Source organism: Stegostoma tigrinum, chromosome 16 (genome assembly GCF_030684315.1).
Source record: "Stegostoma tigrinum isolate sSteTig4 chromosome 16, sSteTig4.hap1, whole genome shotgun sequence".
In the NCBI taxonomy this organism is placed as follows: domain Eukaryota; kingdom Metazoa; phylum Chordata; class Chondrichthyes; order Orectolobiformes; family Stegostomatidae; genus Stegostoma; species Stegostoma tigrinum.
In genome coordinates this window covers 43,098,554-43,124,644 of record NC_081369.1, presented here as the reverse complement: position 1 = coordinate 43,124,644, position 26,091 = coordinate 43,098,554, and the positions used below count along the sequence as shown (strand labels likewise).

The 26,091-nt window shown below is 39.5% G+C and overlaps 1 protein-coding gene across 1 annotated transcript in view; it reads left to right on the top strand.

The window, feature by feature from the left end:
* The window catches only part of LOC125459774 (golgin subfamily A member 4), a 709,733-nt gene that overhangs the window by 160,831 nt on the left and 522,811 nt on the right, over positions 1-26,091 (top strand). The window contains exon 6 of the mRNA XM_048546606.2: positions 2,816-2,883. Within this exon, the coding sequence (XP_048402563.2) occupies positions 2,816-2,883 (68 nt within the window). The remainder of the gene's footprint in view (positions 1-2,815; positions 2,884-26,091) is intronic.

Below are 26,091 nucleotides of genomic sequence, written 5' to 3'. Positions count from 1 at the left end.
AAGAAGACAAATTCAAATTTCCATTATAACCAATTTTCTTAGATTCTTTGAAAACTATTAATTCCTTTTTTCTTATTTTTGTTGGATGTTAACTTATCTCTGTATTTTCAGTATTATCAGTTGTCGATAATTGTAGAAATAGTTGTGAACAGTTGTGGAAAATATAATTGCATAAAAATTGTATTACAATTTTACAATAGGATTTTTTAATTTTACTTTAGAAATATTGTGCTCATTGAACATTTATTATGATTTTTAAGTTGTATTTTTTAATGTATATGAGTTCATACCCAAATGCTGTGTGGCGGAAACAGCAATTACATAAAGCTAATTTACTTAATTTTGACTGTAATTGGTTGTAGGAGCTCAAAATCCTGTATTTTACTCAGGGTTTCTGACAGTTCTTTTGAAACAAATGTTTTTAAAATGAGAGCTATGCTGTTTGTTTGCAAGCCTCAGAAGTAATTTTCATTGGTTATATATTCATCATTAATCGGGAATGTACTGAAATCATTTCTTGTAATACATTTTGAATTCAAAAGCAACCTAATGTACTTTTTTCTCATACTTATATTTTTAAAATTATCGCTAAAACATTTTGATAAAAGTAATTGCTTTCATTTATTCCATGTTAACAGTGAATGGTACGCTGAATTATAGATTGCCAACAATATAATTGCATAAAAAAATTTAGAAGCTATTTCTCATGGCACAAAATGCCATCATTAAAGACACTTACGGATTGCTCTTGTTGAAAAATCATTCATTAAATATGCAGACCTCTTTTGTATTAATCGGAAGCATTCCAAATATTACTCAGCGCTAGCGAATGTAGTGCCATTAAGGTTTCGAGTGCTAACTTTTCATTTGCACAGAATTTGACAGTCAACAAAGACGCAAAGTCAGTGCATGCATATAAATATGTACCATCTTACCAATAGCAGTGAAAAGAGGTGCCCTCAATACCAACGGTGTTAAAGTCATCAGTGACTGAGTGATAATATCCATTGGGTAAATTAGTGAAAGCCATTGGAGAGAGTTCTCTGCAATTCAGTTATGTATGTAAAGTACATCGAATATTCAGAAATAGAAAAAAAGGTTATCCATATTGATAAATCCATTCAAAAGCAGTTGAATTGGTACTATTCAGGATGATAATAGATGAATACATGTACACTTATGCCATTATGTTTATAATTCCATAGCAAATTTTCCAGAATTCCTACACCTTTTGACTCGAGCTACATTTACAAGCCCATTCCTCCAGAAGAAAGGCAGAGACTTCTTGAAATAAAATTTAAATTATTTTGTATCCAAGCGATGCTCGCTATTTTGCATATTATTATACCCATGTAAAGAACAACAGCGACATCTGCATGTTCACTACACAAAATGTCGCAGTCAGCAGTGTGTGGCTTTTTTGCCAGCTAATTGTACAGTAGAGTCACGATGTATCTCATTTGAATATTAATATTGGCAACAAAAGCGAGAGCGAAGGAAAGAACAAAGCGGCCTAATTTCCAAATGAATTCATGTGTTGTACATCAGCAACAGATTTCCATGCTTAATTGTCTTTATAGTTTTCCCAGGAAGTAATTTTGATTATCTGCCAGAACTAGGCAATGTTGGGGTGAATGAATTAAACCATTGAGAAAATACACAAAGGCCAGTGATTACTATGTTATTCATGTATGAAAGTGACAAAGACCCCACTGTATCTGTCGTGTACGCATAATAGGCTTTCAGACTGAAATAATTGATTAATCACATTAATGGTTTAATAGTGGCTATCAAAATTAGATGCATGGTAATTTGTGCAGAAATAGTTGCGCATGTGGTCTCTTGATTATGGACAAATGTTGAAAGGTGGTGTTCCACAATTTCACCTAATCTTCATTTCTGACATTCTCTTTTTTAATTACCAAAAAAAAGTTTGTATTTTCACAGAAATTAAGAAATTATTAGCACCGTTTTCCTATATAGCAACATTTCCGTATTAAAGCGATCCATGTTTCCTTAAATCTCCTCTGCCATATCATTTTGAATATAATTTTTTTCAAAATGCTGTCAGAATAAAATTAGGAATCCACAATGATTTCCAGCCACTGTGTTTCAGATATAACAAAGTCAGCGGATTAAAAGAGGAGAAAAAAGCAGACAGTCAATTGAGCAGACTAGCTTCTGATATGGATCATATGAGACTCACATTGTATTCATCCCACTCTGAATACCCCATGCTTAACCAGCTTAATGATATGCAAATGAAATATGCATAAAACCATTCTACTGTAAGATGATTAAACACTGGGGACGTTAACTGCCACCACATGACTGTTTGACTGTAATAATTTTAGAACATTCACTTTGATTGCGGCGTATGGAACCTAGCAGCTGGTAGAGCCTGTGACCCATTTAACGTTATCCCTCTGCAGAGAGCTTTTCTCCTCTGAACATCGGTTTTCACAGGCGCCGCTGCCATTGTATTCCAGTCAAACCCTCGTAGATTCTTTCCACAGCAGAAACACCTTGTTACCAAAAATCTTCTCCGTTTACATTCATAAGCACGTACTTGAAAATGAGAATGTACATTAAAAGATAAATCCAGAACTCATTTTAAATTGCCCAGAAGATGCCAGGTTAAAATCCATCACCAGCAGGTTGAATCGGCAGTGTATACAATTTGCATCCCTTGTGTGGCACTTAAGGAAGTTGCAGAAGTATTCCATTAGATTGCTCTGTTTCTGGTTGTTTTGTAAAATCCATACGTAATTATTTTCAAAATTTCTTTTGTACTTTTTGTTCCTTTTGTTTTCAGCTCTCGTCGGTAGCGCTGCGTGCGATGCCAACTGAACACCTTTCGGGATCCACGGCAACGCTTCCACCGTAAGTAAAAAGGCACTCCCTCCCAGATACAGAGAAACATTTCATTTTCCCATTCAATGTACTGCAGGATTTATCCAAGTAGCACCTTTAAACCTTCTCACTTCAAGTTTGTACACGTCTCTGTGGCATCCCTCCTCCTTCATTCCCATAGTGGATCTTGTAAAAGGCTACAGATCGGCCCATTCATCTCCCTGGTGATAGCACTGAATGCAGATAAATCTCAGGCAGCCTGCCTGCTGCAAGAGTATGATTTTTATTTTCCTTGTGTACCTGGGTCAATTGATGGTTAAAAACACACTCCAGATTAAACAGTAAATCTCCAAAGTCCTGTCAGGAAGATTGTGAGCACCAAAATCGCCTTTATTCCCATTTTTGTAAGTTGCAAAGTATAATTTTTACACAAATCCTCGTTTTTCTCCTCTGTCAAGTGGCAGTACCACGCAGACATGTACGCTTGGTTCACTGTCATTCCCCATGGCATCGGATTGAAAGCGTTACTCCAAAATAGTTCCTTTGTGTTTTTGTTGGTATTGTTTTTGTAAACGAAGTTGAATAGAAAACAAGTCGACATCGAACAAAACACTGGCTCATGCTTTGACAATTGGCCATATTGCCCCTGGCACCATGTCGTTACTACTGTTTTTTCATTTCCTGGCATCCTTCGAAAACACAGTCGATGGCATGGCGGCTTTTGTCTTCGAAGGGGGGAAAGTATCGGCAGTCGCTTCTGCACGGCCAAGCAAAAGATGATTAAACAGAGACATGCACACATCCTTGTTTTCAACTTGAAACATGTCCTCTGAGGAAGGATTTACAGTGGAGCGCATGGTAATCCTGCCAGTTGCGCCTTCAGATATGACTTCGTGTTTGCTGTAGGGGTCTGGATAATCTCCCTTGGCTCAACAGTTCTGACAGACGTACATACGGGCCCTAACATACCCGCTGTTATCAAGAGAGCTGTGGCGCTGCCAGTGAATGGATGGCAGTGTGCCAGCTCTTGCCATTTGCGCGGCTTTCTATAGACTTGACACTAATTAACATAAGGGTTAATTGATTTTAAAAGCTGAAGAATTATAGTTAACATTCCCAAAGGGTAAACACACCAATAGCTTGGCATAACTGCCGTGCTGGCGCAGGGAAGCCCGCAGCAGCAGCAGGAACAGCATCGGCTGTTTATTGGACTATAGCTGATGGGAGACTACGCTTTACAGTCTCATCTGCGACAATATGTTGCAAGGATATTTTGTTATAAATACTCAAAGCCTACTTAAATGAAAGCTGGAATGAAGTTGTCGAGAAATTTTTGTCATATCACCCTCGGGCTTTATTTTAATCAGTAAATTAGTCCCTTCTGTCATATTTGATTAAGTAATTATCAGCATGCCGTTTTACCTAACATTTGAAAAGATGAGGCAAAGGGGAGAGCCTTTAAATTTTTTAAATACTAGTCTTCTGTAACCTTCTTTGCAAGACAAGGTCAGAGCTGACTAATTGGCTCAGGTGCTTAATCTACATAAAGTACCTCATTAAGGCAAAGTTATTTCCTGTAATTAAGAGAGAAAAAAGAAATAAAATCTGGAGTATAGATACCTGCTTCACTTAGATAATTTCTGATTGTTACTGAAGGAATTTACTTCAGCAATCGGAGGCATGTTGTACAAAATAAAATCCCTTTTTCAGCAAAAAAAAGCTTTTTGTTTTGTAATATCAAAGCTTACTGAATAGGAGGTAAAGAAAGGAGCGGTAGCAATGACAGGAATCCATTATGTAAATGATCTTCATTTGCATGTATCCTATGACTAGAATATGTAAATGAGTTGCATAATTTAGATCTAGCTGCATCTGTCTGAAACTATTACAATAGTTACAAAACAAGATTGCAGAATTCAAAATTAAAATGTGGTATATTTACAAAAATAGATTTTTTAAAAGATAGGTAATTTAAATATATTATTACAAAGATAAATACTGGATTAATATCTTTTTAATCCAGTTTTTAAACTCAAGTATGAATTTTCCAAAGCATGCAGTTGTTTCATCACTTTCGAACCATGGGAACATTCTTGTATTAAATCGGAATCACTTTTTTCAAATAATTTACTGCATGAAGTATCAAACAACAGCAATAAACCCAGTCGTTAGAAGTACCGTTTATTATAATTTTTAGGATCGGGTTTGTTTAAAGATAATAATGACTACGATCTTCAAGATTGATATCAAAAAACTGTAAATAAGAGAACTTTTAAGATTCGTCAAACATTTGAGATTTTGAAAATATATTCAACCAATTGCAAATCAACAAGCTTTGTGTTAAAAACAAAATTTATTTTTTCATCTTTAGTTGTAATGGTAAAATGAAAAAGTCTGTAAGCATTTTGAATGTACATGGGAAGAATTAGGCACCTTGGAGGATTCTGTCAGTATTATTGCTCTCAGCACTATTCAGTTTCAATTCCAGGTTCTGACTTTTCTTTTGAATTTGTGCCTTTATATTTTGGACAGAATCTTCTGATCCTGGAGGGGGTGAGGTAGGAGGCTAGAAAGGCACAGGGAGGAGGTATACCTGAACCACTGATGCTTTTCCCCCTTTACCTGAATTAAGTTCTGAGCAGAAAGACCCTTGTTTGACTTTCCCATTCCACCACTAGTTGATGTCCTAAGTGATAATTAATGAACACTTAAGGACCTCCATCTGCTGTCCTGGCATTAACCAAGTTGCAACAGGCCTACCAACAGGCACCTTCCCGGAAGGAAAAAGATTGTAGCTCCTTGTCATCTTGGGGCTTGGGATTGTTCAAAAGTACTCAGTCCCTCATTGCTGCCACATACATAGAGAACAGGATTGGCAGCAGAGAAGCCTTGCTTTCAAATCTACTGCCCCAATCTCCCCAAAGACCCTGGTCCTGGAATTCCCCACCCTCATAACTCACCTACCTTTGACCTTGGAATCTAGTGTTGTGAAGCTTGAAGCTGCCATGGCAATCTACAAAGGGGAGGAGGTTTACGTAGTGGCAATACCCAAGAACCCCAGGCTAATGTTCTGGGGACATGGCTTCGAATACCACCACTTCGAATCCACCATGGAAAATGATGAAATTTGAATTTTGTTTAAAAAAATGTCTGATGGCAACCACATAATCTCTGTCAATTGCCATTAAAAAAAATCATCTGGTTCACTAATGTGCTTTAGGAAAGGAGATCTGCCAGCTTAACATGGCTGTGACACATTACATGTGTCTCCACAAGCACAGCAATGCCTTGAATCTCAACTTCCCCTAAAAGTGGCTAGGTGTGGTGCTGCCAGCACTGAAGCTGCAGGCCATTGCTTAAAAATCAGCTCCTGTTGGAAAGTACTCCCACCCCCAGGGACCTGATTCTGGGTAAAGGCCCATCAGTGACCTCTTGTACATGATGGACAGAATTGTGGCAACCTTCCTTCTGAGAATCAGTGGTAGTGGCTCCACAATCTTTCAGGCAATATAGAAGACACCTTCCAAAGTCAGAAGGTTCCACTCTTTGTTTCTGATTCAACTATGGATATTCTAATTTCCGTCTCATTCTTTTAGAAATTTAAACTTTGCTCATCGTAATATTATGAATATTGTATGACATCAAAATTACAATTATTTTTTTCTCCGGAACATTGATGGCATTATTCACATACTATTTTGGAACTTAAGCAATACTTTGTCATTGATACTAAATTATAAGTTTATAAAGCGAACAGTGAGTGTTTTCCACACAAAATTAATTCCTATTCTGCGTCAAATATTGCTTGCTATAATTAACTACATTTAAATTTATTTTGAAAAAAAAATTAAAAATTTTAAATTTTTAACAACTGCTAAATGTTTCCATAAATTTTATTTTCCATTATACGTTAAAGTATTTGTTCGCCTATTTACAAGAAAGCTATATTTTTATTGGTGATCAATAGTATGCAATGTCAGAACTTGTATGTGAAAATTGATATGAATTCCTTTAAACCCCAAATTAGAAAGCACTTCTGTGTCTTGGATGGTTTCTCTTGTGTGTGTCGCTTTTTGCTTGTTTTATACTTCTGTTGGCATTAGGTGTATGAGATGATGATAATGATGTGGGTTGGTCCTAATACATTGGTTCAGTTGGCATTGAAAACCAAAAAGAATGGCTGAAATTGTACTATTTGTTATTAGTAATGTGCATATTTGTGTTGAATTTAGTTTGCAATGTGTTAGCATTAGAAGTTATACTATATAAGTAAGAGATTTCAGTGAATTTCTGACGAAGATTTCAAGACATTTTATTTCATTTGCTAAAATTTTATATGGAAAATTGTCATTCTAACATGTACATTATTAAAATCCTACAACATGATTACAACCAAAATAAATATTACGGTTCTGAAGAAAACATTAACTCTGTTTCTTTCTCTGCAGATGCTGTCAGTATATACAGCATTTTCTGTTTTAATATCCAATTTCCAGCAGGATGTTGCTTAAATTTTACATTCATTAGAACACTAATATAAAAAGATCGTTCATTTAAAAATGAGGTTGTTTCTTTCTTCTTAGTGAGTCATGGAGTCTTTGGAGTCTTCTAAACAGAAGTAAATAAATTGTTGATATTCAAGTGGGTAAAAGATGACCAGTAGGTGTGAATGCAGACTTGAGGTTATAATTAGATCAGATCTTATTTAATGGCAGAACAAGCTTGGGTGGAATAATGGTGTACTCCTGCTCCTTGGTCTAACATTCATTATTTTATATAAAATGGAAGGAAAACTTGCCTTACACCTGCTCAGTTTCATTGTTTCCATGATATACATTTGTATTCCCTTTAATTTGCACCTTACTAATACCGGCTTGCTGATACTGTCGAAAAAAGTTTGTACTTTCAAATTCATGTAATCAGTTCAGCAATTGTATGCAATTTTTAATGAATTAAAGCTCTCACAGTTTTGTTCTACTGAATGTCACAAGCAATATTGAGTGCTCCCTGTCTGAAGTTATAACTGTTGCTGAAGCAAGATGAGATTTCCACAACAGCATGGGTCACATTATGAATAGCGTGCATTATGAAAATAATTTAGGAAAGATTTTTAAGTCCTGAAGACCATGTAGCAAAAACATGAATTTCATACCAAAACATTAAGAATGTAACAAGCCCTGCTGATGCTGTTTGGTTTGTTTCATATTTACAGCAAAGCAGGCTGTGGCCCTTGGTTAAAATAGTATCAGAGATAATGGGAACTGCAGATGCTGGAGAATTCCAAGATAATAAAATGTGAGGCTGGATGAACACAGCAGGCCAAGCAGCATCAGGATGAAGGGTCTAGGCCCGAAACGTCAGCTTTTGTGCTCCTGAGATGCTGCTTGGCCTGCTGTGTTCATCCAGCCTCACATTTTATTACTGTGGCCCTTGGTTGCCTGGTTCAGCATAGCAGTGCCTTTATCAATTTGCCTTCTTTGTCTTCCTGCTGAGAATGTTCATTCTCTGAAGATGTCTCTCAGAGTTCTTTGTGGAGTTTTAGCTAAATTAATGTCTCTCAGTTTGCTTTATAGTGATCATACTGGAGATAGGTGCTATGCCAAAGCTGTTGCATAATACTTATAAATTAGGTAACAGATCTATCTTGTTTCTGTTAGTTAAAGTAATTAGCTTTTAACTATTTCAGCTGTTAGTTTGTATAGTTCTCAGGTTACAGGACAAGCTATTCTCACCTCCAGGGCAATCATTGTCAAGGAGTTTAATTTACCTTGTAAAATTTGTTGAATTCTGAGAAGGTCTCTTGTAATTTCTTCCTGAGATGTGTACAATCCAGTCCCAATACCAGCACAATTTCTAAAAATCATCTTGTGACTTCAGAGAAACATTTTGTAGAATTATGGTGTCTAGTTTTATAGTAGTTTAGCAGTTTTAGTCAGGAATCCTACAGTAACAGCCTCTTTCCTTCTATCCCTCTTTCCACTTACTGTGCTTGGCTTCTTCAGCCCTTCTAATTATTCAGTGACTTGCTTTGGGCTCTTAGATCATATGGAGCACTTTCCTCACTGCCTCCAGATCCGCTTTGAGATTTCTCTTGTTCCTATTTAATCCATTGGATATCATCTGAGCTATTTCAACCTTTAGTGATGGTATTGACCCCTTAAGGGCTTCTATTCTTTATTCATCTGGCTTCAACTTTACAAGCTTCTGGTTGAAACTGTTTAGCCTTTTCAGCCTCCCTGGATTGTTCTGAACTTTCTGAATATTACAGTGTCCAGCTTATGAGGTTATTTCCTAGCAAGAAGTTGGCCCCTGGCTTGGGAAAATTTTAGGTTAACCCCACTATCACCAACCACCTAATGAGTTCACTCTTGAGGTGAATTTTAATTAATGGCATCTCAACAGCTTCTCCAGTTAGTCTTTTAACTATTATCTTGGAATTTGTCCTGCTTCTACGTGGGAGGTCCTCAGTTCTCCCTGCCAGTAGTGTCTGTAAACATCCAGTGTTCTGGACTATGGTAACTTTTCCTGGTTCTTTGGAATCACTAGGGGTCATTTCTCTTTTACATGTGAAATCCTGGTAGGTTTCTGTGTTCCCACTTTGCATTTTCCCAAAGGCTTGTGACTTTAATAACTAGATACAAATTTGGTTGAAAGACGACCTGTGGCTCTTATTCTACTGCCCCTTTATAGGACTTCATTTGTCACAATTGAAATCAACGAGGCATGGTCCTGCAGCACTGATTTCTATACTTTCCTTCTAAAAATTGGGAATTGGCTTTCCTGATTTTCCCCTTTTCTTTGTCTTAGGGCTCAGTTCCTGTTCCTCTGTCTCCTTTTTATCCTTTCCTTGCATCAGACTGTTTGACCCATGACTGCTATGCTATGATGCAGTAGTTGTGGGGTTAGTTTATAATCCTTGGCTTTCACACAACTGCCTGTGCTGGGATAGCTTTCAGGACCCCAAGTTACCTTTCAGTATTGTAAGGCAGACTACTTTTAAACTAACAACACCATTGATCAAACACGATGGGTTGGATTCTAAGTACTTTTTGGCTATGATCAATTTGTGTCATGTTTGATGGAGGTTTTTGCCATGAGTCCTACTGAGATTTCTGGCCAATTCCAACCAAAGTTACCTCATTAACTACCTAGTTCCTCATATCCCAATTTCAGCCCAAACTCACCACACCTGCCATTCAGCAGATATCCCAGACTTCACCTGTACCCTTTGCAGCTGCTCCATTTTTAAAAGCCCATTGTGTACTCAGACAAGTGCTGTCAGTCCAGGGCTGCCCTGCATGATTGCTGATATGTTCCCATTACATGACAGATGGCAATATCGATACCTGGCCTGTATATCATTTTCATCTGAATATCTCATACTCATTCTATTTCTGCTAACTACGCACACCTCCAACCAACCCTCATGCTCTACCACTCTCACGGTTGTCTGCAACATCTTCCCTCAATTGCTGTCATCCACCCTATGCTACAACACCACTAACTCTGCATGCCTAATCATTTGCTTCGGATAACTTATCTGCATAAAAGGTAACAGTCGTGCCACCCATTTTTATCTCTCTGAATATGTGTGTATCTGTCATTCCAGGAGGAAAACAGTCCCTGATGAGGCAGAAGGACTTAAGAAGGGCAGTGGGCTGTCCAGCAATCAGGTCCTCACCTGTTGTGTGGACACCATTCTGGCTGTGACAGCCATAAGTAGTTTTCTCGTCATTTTGAAATCCCTGATATCTGGTATCAGAGGCTGCGCTTGAGTTACTATCCTGGGATCCCCTTACTGAAAGTTTGCCCCCTTGACTTGACTGAGGCCTGCTGATAATCAGGACAAGCCTCCTGGCTTGATGTTGGCACTAAGCAACAGAACAAGGCAAAAGTAATATGAGCGTGGAATCTTTGGCTGAGTTAGGGAAAGCACACAACAGCAAGACTAGGATGCTGTGAGCATCCAAGTAGCTGCAGAATGACTGTGTGCTATGACAGTGAGAAAAGAGTACAGAAATGCAGCCTGGTCCAACTCACAAGCTGGATATATGTCCATGAGCACAAAGTGTCCTTGCTGCAGTATTACAACGGTATTTGCCAGTACAGCATTGAATTGCAAAAGTGTTCTTTCTACAATTTGGAGATGTGCAGTGAGGGTTTGTTGAGGCTGACACGTTAGATGTCAATCTCCATGGATAGGGGATAGGGGATACATATGGCTGGTGCACATGGGGCATGCTTTGACATTTTGGTGTACAGTGTACAAAACTGAAGCCCTTTCAAGCAAATAGCCAGCTGTATTCCCCAGGTATCTGCTTAGCTTTCCATGTTAAGTTTTCTCAGCATCAACCTTGTTTGGGAAGTTTGATAAGATAGAAAGTTGTAAGTTAGGCTGTTGATAAAGTATTTAACAAGTAATATTCCATTTTATTGGAAGCTTGCCACTGCCTAGCAGGAAACTCACTGCTGCTTGTGAAATGTAGAAAAGATTATTAAGTTGTTTCCCCCAATGTCAAGTTTGGCTTTGCTGGACTTCTTGTCCAATTCTGCCACAAAGCCTCCCCAAACCATGACACTCAGACTCTTGTAAGATTCTGCCAAATCTTCTTGATTGTTTTAGATTCTAATATGTTTACGTGGGATTCGAATGTGAATTGCTGATAATCTGCTTCCCCTATGACTTCGTAGACACCAAGGATAGCTTCTTTTGTCTGTAATCAGCAGTCACTTTAAGAGATAGGTTGCACAATGCTTCTACATTAAATATCATATCTATTCAGTTTCTGTTTTAAAAACAAGTTGAATTTCAGTTGAGGTGAAAGTGACTTGACTGCCTTTAAGATCAAGGTATCACTTGTTTGACTGCGGAACAAAGATTCCATGGCAAAATTGATGTCAATAGGAAGCAGAGAAAATTCTTCCATTAGCTAGAATCATACACACCGTAATAATGGTTGTGGTGTTGGGAGCCAGTGATCTCAGCTGCAGGAGTTTCAAAGGGACAGAATCCTAGTCCAGCAATCTTCGGTAACATTTATCAATAATCTTCCCTTCAACAAAAGGTCAGAAATGGGGATGTTTACTAATAATTGAACAGCACTCAGTTCCAAATGGAACTCCTTTAGATCATGAAGGTGCCTGTAACACATACCAGAACAGTCAGACAATATTCAGAAATTGGTTGATAAAAGTAGCCTTCTTGACACCATCTCTAACAAGAGAACATAACCACATTGACATTATTATTGTCAAATCCCTCACCATTCAGTGAATCCCTAAAGTGTGGAAACAGGCCATTCAGCCCAAAAAGTCCACACCGACCCACCAAAGAGCATCTCACCCAGACTCATCTCCCTATCCTTTCCCTGTAGCCCTGAATTTCTCATGACTAACATCCCTAACCTACACATCGCTGAACACTATGGGCAATTTAGCATGGCAAATCCACCCAGCCTGCAATCTTTGCACTGTGGTAGGAGACTGGAGCACCTGGTGGAAACCCACACAGACACAGGGAGAATGTGCAAACTCTGTACATACAGTCACCTGAGGGAGTGCTATTGAGCAAAAACCTAACTATGGCTACAAGAGCAGGTCTGAGGCTAGATATTCTGCAGTGAATTCCCAAAAACTGACCTCCCAAAGCCTTCCATGGTGCAAACCAGGAATCAAATGGAATAGAGTGGAAGACTTTTACATCACAAAAAGAGGCCCTTTGGGCATTGTGTCCATGCTGGTTGTCAACCAAGTGAAAATCACTTTTAGAATGCTCCACTTTAAGAGATGCAAACAGGCTTTATGCTTTGCAGACTAGCTTGAACTCATGCCAACCTTTCAGTATTCTGCAGCTCTTGCTTTAACAGATAGCTACTCGATAACTTGCTTCATACTGACTGTATGCTATAGTAACAAAGCTTGTGTACTCTAAGCATTGAAAGCAATGGACGCACTGCTCCATGGTTCCTGCGCCTGTTTTCAGACCCTGTCAAATTTCATGGCCAGCAAATCTCAAGTGCTTTGAGTGCTCATAGGATTCTCATCTTTTTAAGCTTTTAATAGAGCTCTTAACGTTCATAGCATATTGTGCCATGGAGCCCCAGCAGTGCCATTATGTGCAGAAAAGAAATGTGTTGACTGAGACCAAAGAACAGAGGAATCCAGCCACACTTAAATTTCTCCATGCATGCTTTATACGCTGGTTTAAATCAGGTATACCAACCCCTCTGGTTCTTTACATCAGTTTTGATTGTGTTAAAATAAATGCTAAAGGGATTGTGTGGTGTGATGGTAGTGTCCCTGCCTTTGAGCCATGATGCCCAGGTTTAAGTCCCACGTGTTCCAGGGTGTGTAATTGTGTCTCTGAATAGGTTGTTTAGTAAATATCTAAAACTGATTCTCCATGAGAATAGAGTGAATCCTGAACAAATTTTCTTATTAACAAAAGAAATTTAAAGCTGTCCTTGTGTGTTAATATTTCTCTGAGGTGCTTCGGAAGCCAATTTCTATAGTAAGAAATGTAGATTCTACTATATATTCAAAAAGATGGTCAACACAAAATAATAATTCCAGAGAAACTTTAGATTAAAACATACAAGCCATATGGTGTGCAAATAGATTGTAATTTTTTAAATTTAATCATTCACAGGATTTGGACATCACTGGTATGTTTGGCATTTATTACCCTTTCCCTATTGCCCCAGAGATTGACCCTTTAAAATTCGTTTACGGATGAGTCCAGCATTTATTGCCCATCTCTAATTGCCAGCGTTATAGTTCTTCCAAGGAAGGAGATACAGTAGGTAGAAAGTTGAAAATGATTGGTCAGTTAGTGTTTGTCATTATCAAAGCGGTAGTAGCAGGACATTTAGAAAATCAACATAAAACCAGGAAAGGTCAGCATGATTTGATGAAAAGGAAATTATGTTTAAAAGGTATTTGGACAAGTACATGGATATGAAATATTTGAAGGGATATGGGCCAAGTATAGGCAGGTGGGACTAGTTTAGTTTTGGATTATGATTAGCATGGACTGATGGGACCGAAGGTTCTGTTTCTGTGCTCTATGACTCTATGTTGGACAAATTCATTAGTTAAAAGGAAAGATGCATTTTCCTGGGGCATATTATTGGATTCCATAATACTTGTGCAATTTTCATGTGCAACATGAATATCTGACAGCATTGCAAGACCTCAAGGCCAGTCCAGTCATACCAGCAGTAAACCTGATGAAATAACTGGAATAGTCATCCTTAACAAGCCTTTAGCTTTCTTGATTATTTTCTGCACCGGTTTATGATATTTTAAATGATATCTAAGCACCTGAACCTCCAGGTCTCTGTGGGCATCCACTATATTTATACCATCCAGAAAAAAACCCTAACATATCCTTTATCAGTCCAACATGGATAAAGTCACACTTCCTCACAGTAAAACAAGTGAATTCTATCTGCTGACGTTTCGGGCTTAGACCCTTCATCAGAGAGGGGGACGGGGAGAGGGAACTGGAATAAATAGGGAGAGACGGGGAGGCGGACCGAAGATGGAGAGTAAAGAAGATAGGTGGAGAGAGTGTAGGTGGGGAGGTAGGGAGGGGATAGGTCAGTCCAGGGAAGACGGACAGGTCAAGGAGGCGGGATGAGGTTAGTAGGTAGCTACTAACCTCATCCCACCTCCTTGACCTGTCCGTCTTCCCTGGACTGACCTATCCCCTCCCTACCTCCCCACCTACACTCTCTCCACCTATCTTCTTTACTCTCCATCTTCGGTCCGCCTCCCCGTCTCTCCCTATTTATTCCAGTTCCCTCTCCCCGTCCCCCTCTCTGATGAAGGGTCTAGGCCCCAAACGTCAGCTTTTGTGCTCCTGAGATGCTGCTTGGCCTGCTGTGTTCATCCAGCCTCTCATTTTATTATCTTGGAATTCTCCAGCATCTACAGTTCCCATTATCTCTGAATTCTATCTGCCTCAGTTTTGCCCATTCACTGAGTCCGTCATTATCCCTTTTTAAATTTATGCTATCAGCTAAAATTCAACAAATTTCAATCCCAAAAGCACCCATTTACAGTACTCATGCCAGGGAGAATTCCTTTTGCTGTCACTCATTTGGACTCAATTTATCTGTGACTTCAATTCGCAGTCTTGGGAATCAGATAACCTCTTCTTGGATCATTCGTATAACTGAGCTTAAACTTCCTCTGCTTGAAATAACTTTTCAGGGTCTTAACCAAACATATCTTGTCTGGAACTTTTACTAAATTCCATACACCAAGGTATCCTACATGTAACAATTCTACACTATGTTTTCCCTTTCTCAGGAACAACTTATTGATACATCCAGCTTTAGCCAAAAACCATGTAAAAATCCCAAACTGAAATTAAAGGGGTTTTTTTTGCATGCTGTAGATGTTCTCTGAATCAAAAGAAAAATATCAATCCTCACCCTTCTAAAGTGGATCCTAATGCACAAAAGGTTATGTCATTTTCTAGTAAAGTTCTCCAATTATAAACAACAACTCTTCCATGTTAAATAAAAGCTGAAAGAACTGTGGATGTTGTAAACCAGGAATAAAAACAGAAGTTGCTGGCAAAGCTTAGCAGATCTGGCAGCATCTGTGAAGAAAAGTCAGAGTTAACGTTTCAGTTCCAATTACCTTCACCAAACCCGTAACGTTAACTCCGAATTTTCTTCACAGATACTGTCAGACCTGCTGAGCTTTTCTAGCAACTTCTGTTTTAACTCTTCCATATTGTTGATGATATTAATTTTCAAATAGTGTAGAGCCATCACCAGATTTAAGGTGCGAGGGGAAAGATATAAAAGGGACCTAAGTGGCAACATTTTCACACATATGGAATGAGCTGCCAGAGAAAGTGATGGAGGCTGTACAACATTTAAATGGTACCTAGATGTGTATATGCATAGTTTCGAGGGAAATGGGCCAATTGCTGGCAAATGGGACTAATTAATTTTGGATATCTGGTTGGCATGGATGAGTTGGACCAAAGAGTCTGTTTCTATGACTCATAGCTTCTTTTGCAGCGTAGAGTATTTTTACAGACATGTAGTCAGTTTCTGAGTTGAATAATTCGAACAATTCTAGTTGAATAATAATTAGTTAAATACAGTCCTGCAATTTTGGGATATGATGTGATTCTGTTTTTATCACCATGTTGACGTTATTGTAATCGATACACGATCTTGTGACCTATCTGGTTTTGGCCCCATTGCTTTAGATGAAAAGACAGGATATCAATGGAAACCTTCAAAATACTTCAGAGGGCAGCACGGTGGCTCAGTGGTTAGCACTGCTGCCTCACAGCGCCAGGGACCTGGGTTCGATTCCAGCCTCAGGTGACTGTGTGTATGGAGTTTGCACATTGTCCCTGTGCCTGTGTGGGTTTCCTCTGAGTGCTCCGGTTTCCTCCCACAGTCCAAAGATGTGCATGGTAGGTGAATTGCCCCTAGTGCCCAGGGATGTTTAGGTTAGGTGGGCTACACATGGGGAAATTAGGGGTAGTGGGAATGGGTCTGGGTGAGATGCTCTTCAGAGGGGCAGTGTGGACTTGTTGGGCTGAATGACCTGTTTCCACACTGTAGGGATTCTATGATTCATAATAAAGGGGTAGACAGGGTAGATATAGGTAAGGTGTTTCCCCCGAATGCGAAGTCTAAAACCAGGGGGGAAGCATGGTTTAAAAATAAGGGGATGCTGCTTAGGTCAGAGATGAGGAGAAATTACTTTACCCAGAGGGCTGTTAGCCTTTATAATTCTCTATCAGAGATGCTCTGGAGGCAAATGCTTGAGTATGTTTAAGGTAGGGATTTATAGATTTTTGATACCGAGTGAAGTACGCGGTTACACAGATGGTTGAGGAAAAGGTCGGGAATTGTTCAATTAGCTGTAATCATATTGAACGGTGGGGCAGACTGAATCGCCTGCTCCTGTTCCTATATGAGTTCTAGCTACTATGACTCAGTTCAATAATGTCCCTCACTTAAGATAACCTCATGGAATTAGTCTGTATGTGTGTTCTTTTATGGGTGATGCATCCCGCACATTAACATAATAAACAGCCAAAACAAATCTTCCTGGTCTGTTCCTGAAAACTGATGTATAATTTATAATAGCCTTCATAAGTCACCTTGGTGGTGCATTGGAAGATAATGCATTCTGCTATGTAAGCTTGAAACACCTCTGCGTTTTCCAGCAAAAACAGAAAAGCTCAGTAGGTCTGACAGCATCTGTGAAGAGAAATCAGAGTTAACATTTTAGGGGCTGGTGACCCTTCCTTAGAACTGATGGTAGCTAGGAAAATTTTATTTTAAATGCAGAATATAGGGTACCAGGACTGGATAAGGAGTAAATGATAGGTGGGGAGAGAGAGAAAAGAACAGTTGGACAGACAAAGGAATGGATAAAAATCTAGCAAAGAGGGTGAATAGCTGGTTAATAGAGACTGTTAGTGGCTAACAATGTGTGTAATAGCAGACTATGTGATAACAGGGCTGGTGTGTGGGGCAAGGTCTAGGACGTAGGAGAGTTCAAGACCTGAAGTTATTGAACTCAATATTAAGTCCAGAAGGCTGCAAGGTCCCCAAGTAAAAAATGAAACTTATGCTGAGCTTCACAGAGCACTGCAGCAAGCCTGAGACAGATATTGGCGAGGGAACAGGGTGGTGTGATGAAGTGGCAGGAATTCTGCGAAGCTGAATCACAGATATCTCAGTGATGTTCAACATTCCACAGACAGCTACTCTCGCCACGTCTTGAGATCCAAACTCAGTGCCATGCATTGTCACATGCACACTCTTGACCTCTCTCTCCCCAATAGCATCGTATCACGCTGGCTCAGGGCTGTGCCACTCCACAGTTCCACTTCATCCTCTGGCTCATTCTTAATGCTAACAAGAAACTATTTTTTTCCCTTTCAGGCATCAAGGCACACAAGATGCAACAACTCTGAAATATCCCCGGCTCTCTGGAACCTTTCCCCCTTCTCCTTCCCTCTGATTTCATTCCCCTTCCTACCCTCACCTCCTGTCATGTATTCACCCTTCCTCCTAACCTGTCGGATGCTGAACATTCTGTACTCACAGCAAACGTCTCAGTTTTATCCCTTTGCGACCCCGCCTTAGTGAATTTTGGGCAAAACATGACCTTGAACTCTTCATTCGTTGTCTGGGCCTCCATGCCCATTTCTTTGGACAAGAGTCTTCTCCCTGTCCCCGGACCCCTTTGTCCAGCTCCAGCATTGTCCCTCCACCTGGATCCCTCCCTCCGGCCTTCTACATGCAATCAATGTGTTCATTGAGTTATGTCAGCATGACAATGGCCGCCTCAATTTCTCTGCCCTCCTCATCCATTCCAACCTATCTCCCCCCCGAACTGACTGCACTCCATAAGTTCAGATCCAACTCTAACTTTATTTTTAAGCCTGCCAATAATGGTGGTGCTGTTGTAGTCTGGCATACTGATCTCTACATTGCAAAGGCTGAGCACCAGGTCTCAGAAACCTCCTCCTGTCTTCTCCAGACCATGACACCGCTATGAAACATCAGGTCATTATATCAAGTATGATCATTGACCTCGTTTCATCTGGTGATTTTCCTCCACTTCCTCCAAACTAATAGTCCTGCAGCCCTGCCCAGTTCACTTTTACCTCCTTCTGAAAATCCACAGACAGGACTGCCCTTGCAGACCCATTGTTTCTGCTTGCTCCTGCCCCACAGAACTCATTTCTTCCTATCTTGACTCAGTCTTTTCTCCCCTAGTTCCAGTCCCTGCCCACTTACACCTGCAATTCCTCTGACCTTTTAGCCAGTTTCCTGTTTTCAGGCACCAGCTGCTTCCTCTTTACCATGGACGTGCAATCACTCTACATGTCCATTCCCCACTCAGGGCTCTCCACTTTTTGCTTGAAGAGAGGCCTGAACCATCCCCCACCCACCACCACCCTCCTCTGCTTGGCATGGGTTAATCCTCACCCGAAACAACTTCTCAGGTTAGAGGGATGGCCATGGGTACCCACATGTGCTCTAGTTATGCCTGTCTCTTTGTGGGGTATGTGGAACATTCCTTGTTCCAGTTCTATTCTGGCCACCACCCATAACTTTTTTTTTGATATTGTGCTGCTTCCCTCTCTTGTCCAGAATTTGAAAAGATTATTGATTTTGCTTCCAGTTGCCATCCTGTCATCACTTTCACTTGGTCTATCTCTGACTCCTCCTTCCCTTCCTTAACACCCCTATTTCAATTTCTATTTCTGGGGATAGACTGGCCACCAATATCCTCGATAAACCCATCGACTTCCACAGTTACCTGGACTAAACATTCTCGCACCCACCTTCTTGTAAAGACTCCATTCCATTCTTCCAGTTCCTCCTCTCCATTGCATATGTTCTGATGATGCCAACTTCAACAAGCGAACCTCCAAAATGTCCACCTTCTTCCTCAACTAAGGATTCCTGAGCAACATTATTGATAGGGCCCTCAACTGAGTCCGACCCATCTCCCGCACTTCGGCCCTCAGCCCCCCTCTTCCCTCCCGCAATAGCAATAGGATTCCCTTGTCCTTATCCACCATCCCACCTGCAACCACATCCGGAAGATCCACACTTTCCGCCTTCCGTAGGGACCGTTCCCTCCAGAATACTCTGGTCCACTCTTCCTTCACGCCCAACACTGCTCATGGCCACACGGCACCTTCCCCTGCAATCGGTGAAGGTGTAAAACCCTGCCCATTTACCTCCTCCCTTCTCAGTATCCAAGAGCCCAAACTCACCTTCCAGGTGAAGCAGTGCTTTACCTGCAGTTCACATAATCTAGTCTACTGCATTCGCTGCTCACAATGCGGTCTCCACATTGGGGAAAAGGAGCATAGACCGGGTGACCGCTTGGCAGAACACCTACATTCTGCCCACAAAAATGACCCTGAACTTCCAGTGCCTGCCACTTCAATGCAGCACTCTGTTCCCTGGCCAATGCCTCTGTCTCAGGCTTGCTTCAGTGCTCCAGCAAAGCTCAGTATAAACTGGAAGAACAACACCTTCTTTTTGGCTTGAGGACCCTGCAGTCTTTTGGACACAATATTGAATTCAATAACTTTTGAACTCTTGAACTTTATCCTAGTCCCAGACCCCACAAAACCGGGCCTTGATTTCACATTGTCTGCTGTTACACCCAACCTATTGTTAGCCACTAACAGTCACCATTAACAACTATTCACCCTTCTAGCCAGATCGTTATCCATTCCTCTTCTGCCCAACTGTTCTGTGCCTCTGGCCTCTATCCCCACCTTATCGTTTGTTCCTCCTCCCACCCTATCTTCTTTGTATAAACCGATATTCTCCTAGTTACCATCAGTCATGAGGAAGGGTCACCAGACTCTAAACATTGACTCTGACTTCTCATCATAGATGCTGCCAGCCCTACTGAGTTTCAGCTATTTGCTTTGCTTTTGATTTACAGCATTTGCAGATCTTTCAGTTTTTATTCTGTGTTTTCAAATCTGACAGTTACAGCATCAATTTTTGAATTTTCAGTTTCATTCTCTAATTGCTCTGTTGCTTCCATTTCATTCTCTACGACTTTTATTACCGCAAATACACATCTTCTGAATATCATCCCTGTCGTAATATCTTTTTAACATGTTAATTTTTCCTCCTGTCTAAAGTGCTTTCTACATAATTCACATAATTGAGTTTATTTTTCATTTAATATGGCCCAATGAATGTTACTTTAATAGCTCCCCACAGACAGGTAACAACACTAACACCTTGTCTCCGATAACCAGCCTTTCTAATTTCCACTAATTTTCATTGCATGTTGAGCAGTCGTCAGATGCTTTTAACCCGACTCATTGGAGTTGGCCAATATTTCTGAAAATAGTGGAAGCTGAGAGATATCATGTTTAAGCTTTGGTCCATCGGTTTTTCTTTAATTAGATTAAGTGGCCGTCAGACCTCATGTCTATACATTAGTTCAAAAGGACTAAATCCCATGGATTCATTATGACCAATTAGCAAATGGCAAAAAAGTAACTAATGAATTCCTTTATCCTAATAAATGGGATTTTCTTGGCAATATGTTCCAATTATGGCCTTCAAAGTTTGATACCACCTTTCTGATGCACCTTGAGATTATGTGTGATATACAAGAAGGCATTTTAATTTTAATTGCTTTATCTCAAAGTATTCATAATTTGTTTGGAAATTTGCGAAATAAAGTTTTGAATCTTTATTTAATTGTATTTCTTTAGGTAATTGACATTTTCCATGACAAACTGAACTAACTTTTCTACGACTACCTTTGTAGTAATTTTCCCTGAATGCATTGCTTCAGGATATTTGTGGGGATGTCGGTAATCATTAAAGATATCAGTTCTCATTTCAGGTTTTAGGTAGACATCATACGTAATCTATTAGAATTTTGCTAAATGGTTCTTCAAAAACTGGTATTGGAATTAAAGGGATAATGGGAACGGCAGATGCTGGAGAATCCGAGATAACTAAGTTTGGAGCTGGATGAACACAGCAGGCCAAGCAGCATTTTAGGAGCACAAAAGCTGACGTTTCAGGTCTAGACCCGTCATCAGAAAAGGGGGAGGGGGAGAGGGTTCTGAAATAAATAGGGAGAGAAGAGGAGGCAGATCTCTTTGAGACCAGCCTCCCCCTCTCCCTTTTCTGATGAAGGGCCTAGGCCCGAAACATTAGCTTTTGTGCTCCGAAGATGCTGCTTGGCCTACTATGGCCATCCAGCTCCTCACTTTGTTATCTTGGAATTAAAGGCACAGATTTAATGGAGGGTTTGGTTTCCCCACACATGTCTAGCAAAATTTGTCTCCATCTTTGTGCAAACCTGACCAATTTGATTAGTTTAATGTTCTGGCCTGTGTTATCCTAATATTTGAGTAACCTACTAGTTGAATTTGATGAGCCACTAGTATAATTTAATTATGATACTACCTGATGGACCACAGCCTATTTCTCACTGGCTAGAATTGAGGGGTGGGGTGTGTCTCCATTTCCTCACTATGATTTTGTCTTTAGTAATGTTCAGGTATTGTTTCTGACTTAGTTTCTGAGTAGGCTGTATCATTTCATTTCTAATTCCGTTTGACGTATTTCTGTGAAAGAAGATGGGCTAACCATCTCAGCCTAACTCCTTTTAACTCAAATTTTCAAAAATTGTATCTAATAACTGAATTTCAAAATCATTGTCCTTTCTCATAACGTCCTTTTCTTCCTGCCCAATTCTATGCATCTGATATCTAGCCACAACATTTTCAGGGAGAATTCCATGATTTTGTTTTGGAAATGTTTTAGTTTATTTAACCTCCATTGGTTGTTCCATCAACTTTGGTGATGCCAATATTATTTAATCCACCTGGTAATTTCCCAAAATAAAGTTAATTCATTCTGTAGAAATTTCTTTCATTACTCCCACAACAACTTCTCCATTTACCTCATTCCTGTTTAATCTAATCTCTGAGTGTAATGAATTTTGTTTTTTTTTAGCCCCATGTATATCACTAATTAATACTTTCTCCTTCAGTAATCCCTCTGGAAGATAAATATGTTATTAGCTAACATCTGTGGCCGACTTGCCTCGGCGTTTCTCAATATCTTTATTTGATTCATGGCTTATGGAAATACCTCCTTTTTGAGTTAAAAATACTGAGAAACTCCAGTAGTGTGATTTTCTTCATTGATATTCAAAAATATGGTATGTCCAATTTTATTAGAATGGAAGTGTGTTAGTTTTTCTAGAATATTATACATTGGCATCCTTCTACATCTTGCTTAGAACGTTAATCCTCCAGTTTCCTTGTGGATTTCCACAAGCTAATTCCCCACCCGTAATTGTTTCTGTGAGGTATTAATCATTCATGTCAGAACTGCTGCTTCTGTGATCCTGACTCCCTAATACTGATCTAATTTTATTTTTTAATTTGCAGGAATTCTATTTCTAAATTCTTCAATGATCAAAACTTGCATTATGTCCTCCTTTTATATTAAATGATATTTCTAAATCACTAGTCCCACAATATTTCTTTTTCCCTGGCCAATTCAAAACATATCTGATTAGTTCCTTTCTTGTGGGCGGCATGGTGGCTCAGTGGTTAGCACTGCAGCCTCACAGTGCCAGGGACCTGGGTTCGATTCCAGCCTTGGGCAACTGTCTGAATGGAGTTTGCATATTCTCCCCGTGTCTGCATGGGTTTCCTCCAGGTACTCCGGTTTCCTCCCACAGTCCAAAGATGTGCAGGCGAGGTGGATTGGCCATGCTAAATTGCCTGTAGTGTTCAGGGGTGTGTGGGTTATAGGGGGTTGGGTCTGGGTGGAATGCTCCAAAGGGCGGCGTGGACATGTTGGGCTGAAGGGCCTGTTTCCACACTGTAGGGAATTTAATCTTTAATCTAATCTTGTCCTAAATTTGAATTGATAAGTTTCAGCAAAGGCTCATAAGCATTGAGTTTTGCTTTATTGAGTGTTTTGTACTGTGCATGTTGTTCTTGCAACCAACTAGAGCGCAGAGTGATAGTCGTACCTGGGAGAAAGCTCTTGATCATTCAGGCCCGAATCTCTCTTGGCACTCCATTTGACCACTTACCTTGTTCCTTCTTTATTTTATAGTTTTGCTTTAGCTAATTCCTCTCCAGATTCCCTATGACTTTGGAGTTCAATTTCTTCTAATTCGTCATATTTTCCATTTTTCAATGCTTTTCTTTCCCTTCAATTTACCTTATCCCTTGTTTTTTATTTCCCTCAATTTCTATCTTTTTTTTCCCATTTTCCAATTTTCCATTTCAATTTTTCATAACTCTTGTGCCCCTTAGTTTCTGTTTATCCTTCTCTTTCAAGTAAAATATTTTTGTCTGATTTTCAGTAAATCTTAGCTAATTCCTGCTATGTAATCCCATTGTCAGATTTCCTTTCCTCCAGTTCTAAATTTTGGATGATCGCTTGAAGCATCTCATCCTTGTGACGTTGCACCTTCTAATTATCTGCCAGCTTTCTCAGTTTAGCTTTAGTCAAAAGTTTTCAAATAACCCACTGTTAAACCTTCTGTTTCTAGAAAACTCTTAGCAACATTCAAAGCCAACTTCAGATGCTGTGCAATAAACTTCACATCAATGCAGCCTTTTTTATGTCCAGTGTTACTGCATACCTATTAAATTGAAAGTCACAGATCCCATTTAAATCCTATGACTGTCACGAGATCCCAATTGTTATGATACCCAGTGTCGTTATTAATAGGCAAGTCAGATACCAAACTGAAATCTGGCTTGATAGATTACATTTTAAATTGTGGATTTAACAAGGAGATCCCTAACTGAAACATAAGCATGCAATATTGTAGATTTAGTTTTAACAGTAAAAGAGAAGTTTATTACACAAGGAAGTGAAGATAAAATAAAGCAAACTACTTAGAAATAATATGTCTAACGATTTTGAAACAGTTGATAAAAATATTATACCATTAATCAAAGAAAAAACATGCAATGACCTTCTGAAATAGAGTGTAATGCACAATTATTTACTTTATTCAGTCATAATATTTTTCCAATATAAACAAAACCCCATTACTCTCCATCAAGTCTTTTTCTTAAGACTTTTCCAGAATAATTCACCACGGTCACAAAAATACTTACATGTTAAACATTAACCCCTTTGGATGTGCAGAGAATTAATATACCACATGTATTAAGCAATTGTACTAAAATCCAAACTCAAAAATAAATTATATTAAAATATGTATAAACCAGACACCTTGCATCACAGTGTCAATTGGATCTTTTTGTCAACTTGTCTGAACAGCTCTACTTGAAACCAAGCTAAAAGAAATGCTTACAAAAACAAAGTTGCTGGAAAAGCTCAGCAGGTCTGGCAGCATCTGTGGAGGAGAAAACAGAGTTAACATTTCGGGTTCTATCAAAACAGTTCTGAGGAAGGTTCACTGGACCCGAAACATTAACTGTGTTTTCTCCTCCACAGATGCTGCCAAACCTGCTGAGCTTTTCCAGCAACTTGGTTTTTGTTCCTGATTTACAGCATCTGCAGTTCTTTTGGTTTTTAAAAGAAATGCTTGCTGCACTTGAGTAAGAGCAAAACATTTGCCAAGTGAGAACTACAGTGGGATCCATTATCTTAACTCATTGCATCCTCATATATTTCAGCTGCCCCAGGCACACAAAAGTGATTTCTCTTAACACCATTTGTTATCTCTGACTAGTTGTGTGCAATATAAACTGGCCAAATGGCGAACTGAGGAAATTGTCGTGCTCTGTTTTGAGCAAATAATTTGCATACCCACTGAAAGATCCTTTCATATTTCTGAACACCATGCAGGACTAATATATCGATAGCAATGCAGTGTCTGTGTGCTCATTTGATTTTGGTTGGCTATTCACCACTTACTATTCATGAAAGCCATATACATTTGCATTACAGTGTTATGTAATAGCAAATAGACCTGCCACCATTTTGTGAATCAATATTCATTGAACTTATGAACTCAGCAACTCAAATAGTTAAATTTATTTTTAGTGACACCATGCATGTCTCAATAAATGGTGTTGCCAATGGACTCCCATGAATCCCAGCTCTCTCAAACATCTTTGTTGGGTTCCATGAGATATGTGACTTTGATGAAATGACTCCTAACCTCCTTTCCTTGCATATTTCCAATATGTAGATGACGCATTTGCCAAATTTGATTCTGCAACTGCATATAAGAATTCCGTTACATGCCCTAATGGATTTTATGTTGTGCTACATTTCACCTTTGAGATGGAGAAATCAAATGAGTTACTGTCCTTGATGTCCCACTTGACAATTGGACCAGTGTGTTCTCTACTACTGCCTACCACAAACCTGCCTTCGCTAGTAAGAAGCTAGAATTCCTACAATTTAATTCACTGTAAGATTGCCCCTATCAACAACCTTGTGATGAGGGTTTGAGCCATTCGTTTACAGTACAGGGCTTGATGCTGAAATTGGGTCATCCAAGCCATCCTATGGAATAGTGGTAACCATGATTTCTTGCTGTGCATCATGCAAATAGAGAAACAGGCCTGTGGCTAATTCTTTTGGTACTGAAAAGTACCCAGTCTGCCTAAGATTATGTGAGAGTGGTAAGGTGTCTGAAAACCTTGAGCAGCAGGATAAGCTCGCTGCTACATGCTGGTTCGATGCAGTCACACCATGAGTACTGTTGACCTCTAATCCGATACCG